This window comes from Vespa velutina, chromosome 7 (assembly GCF_912470025.1).
Source record: "Vespa velutina chromosome 7, iVesVel2.1, whole genome shotgun sequence".
Lineage (NCBI taxonomy): Eukaryota > Metazoa > Arthropoda > Insecta > Hymenoptera > Vespidae > Vespa > Vespa velutina.
Genome location: NC_062194.1, coordinates 5,089,703 through 5,101,021, shown reverse-complemented (window position 1 = coordinate 5,101,021; position 11,319 = coordinate 5,089,703). Strand labels below are relative to the sequence as shown.

At 26.3% G+C, this 11,319-nt stretch overlaps 2 protein-coding genes across 2 annotated transcripts; one reads left to right on the top strand and one right to left on the bottom strand.

The window, feature by feature from the left end:
• Positions 1-4,692: 4,692 nt before the first annotated feature.
• On the bottom strand, positions 4,693-6,944 carry LOC124950414 (CXXC-type zinc finger protein 1). The gene is made up of 5 exons (XM_047497058.1): positions 6,662-6,944; positions 6,461-6,582; positions 6,291-6,381; positions 5,426-6,223; positions 4,693-5,337 (listed from the first exon to the last, which is right to left on the bottom strand). The coding sequence occupies exons 1-5, from the start codon at positions 6,689-6,691 to the stop codon at positions 4,819-4,821; spliced, it is 1,560 nt and encodes a 519-aa protein (XP_047353014.1). The 5' UTR covers positions 6,692-6,944; the 3' UTR covers positions 4,693-4,818.
• A 105-nt stretch (positions 6,945-7,049) lies between these two features.
• LOC124950413 (phosphatidylserine lipase ABHD16A) lies at positions 7,050-10,868 on the top strand. The gene is made up of 11 exons (XM_047497056.1): positions 7,050-7,379; positions 7,451-7,504; positions 7,894-8,204; positions 8,300-8,442; positions 8,505-8,619; positions 8,699-8,834; positions 9,111-9,275; positions 9,339-9,463; positions 9,571-9,767; positions 9,850-10,001; positions 10,133-10,868. Exons 1-11 carry the CDS (start codon positions 7,290-7,292, stop codon positions 10,235-10,237), a joined length of 1,593 nt encoding a protein of 530 aa, XP_047353012.1. The 5' UTR covers positions 7,050-7,289; the 3' UTR covers positions 10,238-10,868.
• The last annotated feature ends 451 nt before the right edge of the window (positions 10,869-11,319 follow it).

The window sequence follows — 11,319 nt, the reverse complement described above, 5'->3', positions numbered from 1 at the left end:
TACTGTGATAAATACATCGTTGTTGTTTCGTTTCCTTTTCGTTGCGTGCGTACGTGCGTGCGTGGGTGCGTGCGTGCGTGCGTGCGTGCGTGCGTGCGTGCGTACGAACTTACATTTAGTACGTATTCATATATTATTAATGCGAAAAGATAAGATTATACCAGTGAGTGTGAGTTGTGTGAGAAAGTGTGAGAGAGAAAGAGAGAGAGAGAGAGAGAAAGAAAGAGACGGAGGGGAGAGGAAAGAAACATACATCATCATACATGCAAAAATGAAAAAAAAAAAAAAAAAAAAAAAAAAAAAAAAAAACTAAAATACGTGTTTATTATAACTATAATTGAAGTTGATTCTCTTGTATGGTAAAAACAAAAAAAGAAAAAAACGAAGAAAAGAAAAAAAGAAGTCGTGCTCATACTCGACATTTAATTTATAATCTGTGTACGAAGAAACAGGAAAACTATCACATAAAAATACAAATATACATAGATATATACATACATACACATATACACAAAACAGAAATATACGAAGGAAGGGAACTCAAGCATTTTCCATTTATAAAGAAAAGTTTTAAGTTATGCGAGGTAAGTGTTCTTGTAGAAAGGTCAAAACAGAGAATGCGTGTGATTTCACGGATACGTCAAAAATAATAATAATAATAATAATAATAATAATAATATAATATTAATAATAATATTAATAGAATAATATTAATAATTACACAATAATAAAAAAGAAAAAACAACAAAAAATACAATTCGCAAGCAAACGAAAAGAATAAAGAAAAATGCCACACGACATTTACTCATCTCCTGCCATATATATATATATATATATATATATATATATATATATATATATATATTATACACATACACATGTACATGTACAGTCTTTTCGCCACTATGCTCCATTTCATTTAATCTAAATTTACATTCGTCTATCTGACAGTTCTTAATAGATTAGATATATACATAAAAAAATGAGAAAGTACTAAAGAATTGATGATTTCGTTTCTTAGAATTCTTTTATATTATATTTTATAATTAATATTACGTTATACTAATTTCCAAAATTTTGTTACATATAGTTTTTTTTAATCATTTAACATCCCTTAAAATGATGAGGAAATTTATAAAAAAGGATGTAGCTATATATATATATATACTTTCTTTTTTAGTTTTTTTTTCTATAAAATACTTTTTTTCCATTTATATCTTGTATCGTATACTAAAAGTACTAAGAAATAATGGCTAAATGGTACAAATGGTGATGCAGAATCCTTGATAAATTTCATTCGTGTGACCAAATTTATCTATTAAAAAAAGAGAAAAGAAAAAAAAACACAAAAACGTATCTAAAATATTTGTCATTTCAAATTTATTACACTTCTTACATTTTTCAGTAATATATTAGTAACAGCTCATTTTGTCTAAAAATTTGTCAATTAATGAGTCTATAACGGTCATTTTTTTTTTATCATCAATACCACGCAAATATCTATGTTATCATTAATTAACACATTGTTGAATCCGATCACGAATATAATCGTTTTTACACATGCATACAACTTATGTAATTATTGAAGTATAAAATTGTGTAAGTTTTTATTACAGTATTATGTCGGATAGTGCTTGCTTAATTTTTATAATATTACCAATTTTCCTCAATTATTAATATTTTAATAAAGATTTGAATTTAATTATGAATATAGCCGGTGAAATTACTTTTTGCATATAATAACTGATCAACAATGTGTTAAGATTAACTATAAATTAATCGAGACTGGATTATTTATCATAATTAGTTAGTTAGTTAAAAAATAAAAAAAAAGCTTTGGATCATTATATTTCGTTTTTATAAAATCTTATTTTTATTAAAATCTTGAAAATAATTTATATATATATATATATATATATATTATATATATATATATATATATACATATCTTTGAATATATTTCAGTAAGGCTTTTTATTCGTAATGGTTTGAAAATTATTTCAATTATTGAAAGCAAGATAATATTTTGAGTCGTCATGAAGGACAATTCCCAGTTAAAAGTGATCTACGAGTACGTAACAACGGCGCATACGAATTTCTCGAAACAAATTGTCGAATTTTTTTTTCAATTCTCAGTATATTTTGATTTATATCAATTTTAACTATATCTTTTTAATCTATATTGTTTTTAACGTAATAAGGAGATACGCGTGAAAAAATAAAAAAGAAAAAATGGAGGAAGAAAGTGAGTATCAGGCTAGGTATAATTTTATTTTTCGCAATATTTATCTTTATCCTTTTAATAAGTAAAATTGATGATTTCTAATGTTTACGAAAGAAACGCATAACATATTTTTTCTTTTGATTTTTTAGAAGTAAGCATAAATAATAATTCTAACTGTACAGTTCTTTCCTCACCGAATATATTTAACAAAGTATATGAATCTTTGAACAAGAAATATGAAACTTCTCAGACAAAGTTAATATGCAATAATCAAAAACGAAAGAGGAGTAAGCCTTATTTTAGCGACAATTTAAATACCACTAAATACTTGTGGGAAGATATCAGGAAAAAAAATATCAAATGTAATACGGAGGAAAGAAGTACTGATCTTACAGATTCCAATTGTATAAAAGATACAATACAACGGACTTAATTGGAAATAAAAACGTTCCATTACGAGTTTTAATAAAACAGATGTTGGACGAAGCTTTTGGAAAACCTAGCGCGACCAACGTTAATGAAGATCGAGTAGATTCGCAAAATACAAATGATAATAAAATCAATTCTGAACAGTCGTCGTTAACGTTAGAAAGAGAAGATAATATAAAATCGAAAAACGAAACAAATAATTCTTCGTCCTCTAACGAAACTTGCTTGGATCATGTAAAATGTATAGATAATAAGTTAATCTCTATAGAGGAAGAAGCAGTGAATTTTTCGTCTGATTATAATGTTACTGAATACACGGGAATGTATTTAAGTAGAATATTGAAATTTTCAGGGAAATCCACTGAACGAATAAAAAATAATGATATTGTGTTGCTGCAAGGCAATAAGAATAATTCTACAGATAACGCTAAAGTTAATAAAGATTTTTTAAGCTCTTCGGTTTTACCTGATATAGACGAAAATGAGGAAAAAGAATGCGATGATTCTTTGCACTGTATGAATTTAATGAAAACCAAGTTACCGGTAAATCAAGAAATTAATATTGAAAATAAATTCGCAATGCTAGAAAGTATAATCAATTCTACGAGTAATTTGAATTTCGATAGTAGCGAGGAAAAAACTACGGATTTTTTTAATATTTCGAATAAAGAAAACAACGTAAAAAAAAAGAAACGTTTTATAAAGGATTAGTAAGTTGTACATTATTGTTCACGTCTTTTCACATTTTCATTAAGTATATATATATATATATATATTTGACGTTTATATAATAAATTATTATTTCATTCGACAGAACTTATTACAAAGGAAGGATACTAAGGAAATCTTTTTGAGCAATGATAATTCTATTGGTATGTATATTTATTATGATAACTTATTTAAAAAGATTTTAAAAATCGATATATAATTAGATTTGAAAAATAAATAAAAATAATAAAACTTCATAGATGTTGATCAATCTACGAAGAATAAATCTAAATTCACTAGTAAAATAACTATTAACTTGCAAAAATCTTGCAAGAAACAACGTCAATCTATCACAATGTTTCGAATAAAATTACACAATAAACGTACACCTAAATTATCTATGAAGACGAATAATAAATCGATTAGAACTGTTACTCCTCGTAATAATGTAGTATTAGCAAAAGAACAAATTAAATATGCGAATATTTCTTCTACGAGTATAACTAGCACACAGAAAATAACGAAAATTCCGAAAGGTCCGAAAATTCAACAAAATCGAGGTAATCATTTTATTAATATTTTGACCTCATTTCCAAGTAAATGTATTTTTTGTAAATTTTTTGTCAAACTCTTCAAAAAAGTATTTTTGTTTTCATCAGCAAAGGTATTTAAATCGCGTGAAATTAATAAAAATAAACAGATGTTGATACCACAATTAACATTCACACCTGCCAGTCCTGAGAATAGAGATTAGTCATGGATCAATCTTTGGTAGGAAATACTTTTTCATCGTATTTTGTATTACCAAGAAATAGCTTGTAAATATTTATAAATTATATATATATATTTCTTTTCTTCTTTTTTAAATAATTTTTTACAAAGAAAAAATATCTTAAAACATGTTTATGCAGATGGTCCTATTTTGAACAGATAGAATTGATTTTAATTTAAGTAAGAAATTTGCAATTTAGTTGCAAGTTAAACTATATCATTGTTTTTACCACAAAAAAGACATAATTATCAAAATAATTGAAATATTCAGAAGATATAAATTAACGTTACTATGATAAATAAAAAAGTGAATTTGTTATATATCCATTACTTATAACTTGAATAAAGTTTATTCTATGTTCACGTATATATGTAAATTTTAATAAACATTTTACAATTTTCATACGATTTTTATATATTGTTTTTGGTAAAGTTGTTATACTAATGGAAGACAGAACCTTTAGATTATTATTCATATTTTTATCAATAATATGTTATATACATATAAATAAATATGTTTGTGAAAGTGAATTATATTATAAGCATTTTCTAATTTTAGATAAGTTTACTAATTCTGTAATTGTTATGAATTTAATATTATGAGAAAAATAGTATTTACGCGATTAAAACTGACTTAAATGTTAGGTTTATCATACAATTTATATTTATAATATATTACAATGAAACTATGCTTCTTGTTCCATTGATTTTTGTTGGTGTAAATTATATCTACGTTGTAGTTCTTCTTCCATTGCTTCCAGCTGTTCTCTGCTTTGTTCTTGAGTCATTTGTTCCATTAATTCGTGATTGTAAGTAGAATGTAACATCAAAGCCAATACTCCAGCTCTAGTGGCCATATTTGATCTAATTTGTCTTTCTTGTTCAACAAGTTCATCAATTTTTAACCATTGTCTTACTCTTTCCATATCTATTTCTGCACGACGTAATTTTTCCCAGACATAATGTTTAACACAACTCTTTTTTGGTGCACGGCAGAATTCACCAGTTGCATCAAATACATTAGTAACCAATGGACATCCGCAAACTTCGGTCTCACTAATTTTTGGATCTTTACAATGTTCGGGACAAAGTACGCGTAGTCTTTTACAATAAGTTCTATTTACAGGATTATAAAAATCACAAAACATTACTTGTCCTTCGATACGTGTTTTAAAAATGGAACCAAATGATGCTTGTGATTCATACTATAAATTAAACAATATTAGTAAAACATCATAACATATACAATAGTGATATTTTAGAACATATTTATTTATATTACATAAAAATTACCTTATTAAAACATTTTTCCATATGTTTAATAGCTGTCCTCGAATGTATCTCATGTCCACAAGTGATACAATACATGCTCATTTCAGTATCATCATTATCATCAACCTCTGTTTGTGGATCTATAGAAGCATGTTTAGCACGTTCTATTATTCTGTCTAATTCTGCATGTCTTTTATCTAATTCTTGAAGTATTCTTCTAACATCATGTTGTTGTTTTCTAACTGATTCTAAAGCACGTCTGTTATTCTGTTCAGCAATACACGGTGTTAATGACCATTCTTGTATACGTTGCGGTAATACTTGATAAATTCTGTTTGTAGCAAGTTTTAATCCACATTCATCTGAACAATATTTACTACCTGGACGTGATTGTTTTGTACAAGCAGGACCATAGCAATGTCGCGGTGCTTCTAAATAATCGATTCTTTCATTACTTGAATCTCTTCTACGCTTTTTATTGAACTTTGAACCTTTGGTGAAACTTTTTGATGGTTTCAATGGATCACCCAGTACTCTGCAAGTTCTTTGTATACATCTAAGTTTTAATCGTACGGAAGGACCAAATTTTTTTAAATGTCTACAAGCATCACATTTTCCACAATTTTCTGTACGAAGACAACCTGTACACTCTCCACATCGTTTAGATGATTTTTTAACTAATGTTGGATCCCAAGGTGCATCATATTCATATCTATGAGCACGTTCCTTTTCTTTATATTTTTTATGTTTTCTATCTTCTTGATCTGTCTTACGTGGTTTGTATCGTGTAATTAATGTTGGATCTTCCTCCTTGCAACGCTATAGAAATATATTTTAGTTATAAAAAGAATCATAAATAATATACTTAAAGTTCATCAAGACTTACAATGCAGAAAAACTGTTTAATATGTTTAGCATCTTTCTCAGTTATATTTATACAATCACCATGATACCATTCTTCACATGCATCACAACCACTGCAACGAATTACAACAATAATAGTTATAAAAATTATACAAAATTTGATAAACATTCTATAATTTTATAATAACTTACATCATAAAACGGGAGCTATCAGAACTTCTACATATACAATATGCTTGTCCATCTTGCTTTAATAAAGTAGCTATTTTACTTTTTCTTTCTGGTAGCATAAACTGTTTTGCAATTTCTTCTTTCTGTTGGATTAACGTGATTGCAATAATATATAATTTAACATATGTTAATTATAATAATTACAATTTTTTATATACTTACAGATAAACTATTTTGTCTCTTTTCCCCCATGATTAGTTATTATGTACAATACAAATGTAAATGAATAAAAAAAATTTTCAGCAAATTCTTAATATTTGCTCTAACACGATATTTTTAACAAAATTGTAGAAATATATTATTTTTAATGATTTTATTATTAAAATCTCGTACCGATATAAAAAAAAAGACTTGTTAAGACTATTTTCTTTTGATTTATTATGGTTTATAGGCTTTGGCTCGAATTGTATGTAACATCAGTGACTAATGCGGAATAAATAGGAACTAAAAGGAACTAGAAGGAGCACCGTCCTTTCTTTCGATTAATCGTATCGATATATATGTAGATAAGCAGATCTTTTATGAAATTAAATAATCATATTATTGTTCGTTATAAAGAAAATATTAAAAAATAATATAAATGTATAAAAATAATGACAAATTGGAGTGATATTATTTAACTAAATCTTTTATAGACGTCATAATATTATTTTGTTTTACTACGCATAATCGAGTACTGTGCTTATACAGCAGTTCTATGTGATTTTATAGTTTCTCTTGGTTTCTTTAACTATAATTCCGAAGAGTGAGTTGTCGAAGTTTATGTGATAACTATAAAAGCAAATAAAATATGTCGTTAATGAAAATATTATTTTACTACACTCTTGGGCCACGTCTTTTTAAAATTTACGAAATTACGACAACTGGACGACTTATTGATGTAATTATAATATATTATTTGATTATATTTATTTGTACATTTTTGGAGGTTATGATCATTTTAATTTACAGAAATCATACGAACCAAAAGTATTAGAACGATGGAGTGATTGGGTAATAATTTCGGTGAGACTTTAATAAAGAATTTTATGATAATAATTCTTATCAAATTGTATATGCTCATTCATATTAAGTTATTCAAATATCATAAAAATTCAATCTATCTATGTTGTTGTTATTAATTTACATTACATTTTTTATAATATTATGCCTTCAGTTATATATAAATACTAACTGTAATAAATTTAAAAAGTAATGTTTTTAACATTAGAATTAATTTATATTTTATTAAAAATATTACTTTATTTTTTATTATTCAGTTGCTATGAAATTTGTAGTTAAGTATAAGTATTTTATTACAAAAATATATATAATGATATTTTCTTGTTTAAAATATATTATACATGATCTTTATATATTAAATACTGATATAAATTTATAACTTGATTTTTCAGTTTACTGCAGTATGGTCCATAAGTTATTATGCCTTTACATCTGCTGCTGTATTTATGTATCGGAATAGCTATTCTGTAATGGATATAATATATAATTTAAGCAAAGTTGCAGCCAGTGCAGGTATAATTTTAATTGCTTCGCTAGCAGCACGTGGTTACTCCAGAGCTAATAATGCAATCTATTCCAAATTCTTAAAAACATTAAGAAATTGTAATACAAATTATAATGTAACAACAAAACAAGAGTTATGCAAATATGACTTTGAATTTCATCTTTGGCCTGTAGAATTTGTAGTTACTACCTTACAAGGGTAATGTATTTTAAAAAGTAAAATGTATATCTATTAAAAAGCGATTCTAACAATAATGATTTTAATGTCATATGTATTATGATATTTTTTATTAGAGAAAAGAACAGAAAAAAGTTAAGACTAGAAGAAATAAAATCCAATAATGGAATAAAGGTAGCCTTGTCTTGCATTATAGCATGCACTTTTGCTGTCAAATTAATTTATCCTGGCAGTGTCTCTATTATTAATTGGGCACTACGTAAGTTAAAACTTTTTATATTGAATGCTTGTTTTTTAAATAATTAGATGTTCTTATTATAGATCCGATGTTATTGAAGGGTAGAGTAGATTTAATAAAACAGGGAGGAGAAAGATTTAAATTGGTAACTTGTGATCGAAATGAAATTGATACAATGTTTGTTGATCAGAGGAAAAAGTAATATAAATCTGTTTTCTCTGTAGATACAAAAGTAGAGATAAAGGTATGGTGATACCATAAATATTATTTTTTATAGAACCACTAATGGTGACATACTTGTCATCACATGCGAAGGAAATTGTGGGTTTTATGAAACTGGTATTATATCAACCCCATTGAACAAAGGTTATTCAGTCTTAGGATGGAATCATCCAGGTTTTGGTAGTAGTACTGTAAGTTGTCTGCTTGCAAATGAGTGAGCTAGATGAGTATTATAATAAATACACTCCGTTGAGAAGAATTGCTATTACTCATATGTTATTTTGTTATTATTAATGTAAAATTTGTATGTAATAGAATTTTTTAGCTCTTAACCTTTGTACAAGTAAAGATAAATATCTTAAAATTAGAATATATTTTATACATAGTTGTAGTAATGGCAAGACTTCTTCTTCGGCCAACCTATATTCATATATGACTAACAGTAAGACATCAAACTGACCACAAAGGGTGAACCATATCCAGTACAAGAGGAAAATGCTATTGATTGTATAATGCAATTTGCAAAACATCAATTAATGTTTCCTGAAAAAAAAATAATACTTTATGGATGGAGTATTGGTGGATATACAGCCACTTGGGCAGCTATGAATTATCCATCTATACAAAGCTTGGTAATAATTATTATTATTATTTAACTTATATTAAACTTATTACAACAACCACTTTTATTGTAGATACTAGATGCTACATTCGATGATATACTTCCATTAGCCATTATGACAATGCCTTCATTGAAAGGAATAGTGCAACATGTTATCAGATTACATTTTAATTTAAATATAGCAGAACAGTTAAATAGGTATGGTGCTACATATTTATTATATCATAATTTAATATTCATTTATAATATACATCATTATTATGAATGTTAGTATTGTGAATGTAATAATTAATGTATAAATTAAGGTATGATGGGACAGTATTGTTAATAAGAAGAACAAATGATGAAATTGTCTGTAGTCCTCCTAACATTTTATCGGGAAATCGTGGCAACATGTTGCTTACAAAGCTATTATTAAGACGTTATCCATATCTTTTCTCAGAAGATTCTGATTCGTTAGGTGTTTTAAATAAGTTTCTTTCTGCGAATATTGATACAAGAAGTAAGTAAAATATAAATAATAACAGAAGATACAATTAATTTCTCAAACTATATAGTTATATAAAAATAATTTTTTTTTCCAGGATTGATAGTAGAGGCACTTGAAATTGATGAAAAACATTGTTTGGAATTAATAACAATTGAAAATCCAGCAAATGATGAGCAAATATCTTACCCTTGTAATCTTGGTCAGGATTGCGATATAAAAACCAAGCAACAACTCACTATCTTTTTGGTAGTAAATGAATTTATTTATATATATATATATATATTATTACATATATATATTATAATAGATTGAAAAATCAAAAATAGATAAAAACGTAATATTTGATATATGGATATTCTAATGTTTACATTTTATAGGCAACTATGTATATGAAAGATCAACCATCATCACATTGCACTCCCTTATCTGTAGAGCTTTTTCAACCTGGATGGGATCCGGCGTCAGCAATTTCTATGAAATAAACTCTATAACTTTATACTTACGCCATAAGAAATTTAAAGTATAATTCTTATCTGATATTATACAAAACTTTAAAAAGATATAACTTCTTTAATCTTAATATCGGAAAATAACTACTATTTATTACTCAAGAATTTCCATTTTTTTTTTTCATGAGACTTCACCATCCCTGATTTTGTAATGGTTTATAACAACGATGAGTAAAGGCGTGATTCTTGATAGATTTTGATGAATACGGTCTTCTTTTAAAAATGATAATTTAAGTAAGGCCACAAAGCCATCTTGTAAATTGTTCTTAGAGATAAGTTTCATATTAAGTTTCATTTACTTAAACAATCCTCGATGTCCAAACAATACAATAAACTAATATTTAAACAATAGTATTTAAAATATTTAAAATACATTCGTTTAAATATTAGAAAGACGGTAACGAGCGAGAAACATGAAATAATTCTAATTTAAAATTTTAATATTTAAAAATTTCTACGTCGGGATAGTTGGCCTTGTGCCATATAAACATATACGGACTTTAAAAGTTTAAATATTACTTTATATATCGAAAATATTAATTTCTAATAATTTCGATATATAAATAATGTATACAGAGTAAAATAAAGTAATATTTAAACAATAGCACATTCGTTTAATCATTAAAAAAAAACAAAAACGCACCAGAAACTTAAAACAATCGTAATTTAAAATTCCTATGCTTTAAAATTTTATCTCGGGTTTGTTGATCTTGTGCCATATAAACATAAACGGTACTTCTATTAACTTTGATGATTACCGAGATAGTTTTCATTTACACTTCGACTAGTACACAACGACTCGCTCTCTTTCTAAACACGAGAACTCATAAATTAATACATTCGATAATTTTCTGATTATTTAAACAATTTTTAACGTACGCGAAATATAATAGACTAATATTTAAACAATAGCACATTCGTTTAAATATTAATATGAATACACGAACGATAAACTTCAATTAATTTTCATATAAAATTCCAGTACTTTAGAATTTTAATCTTGGGTTTGTTGGCCTTCTGCAATATAAACATAAACGGTCCTTCGAGTAACTTCG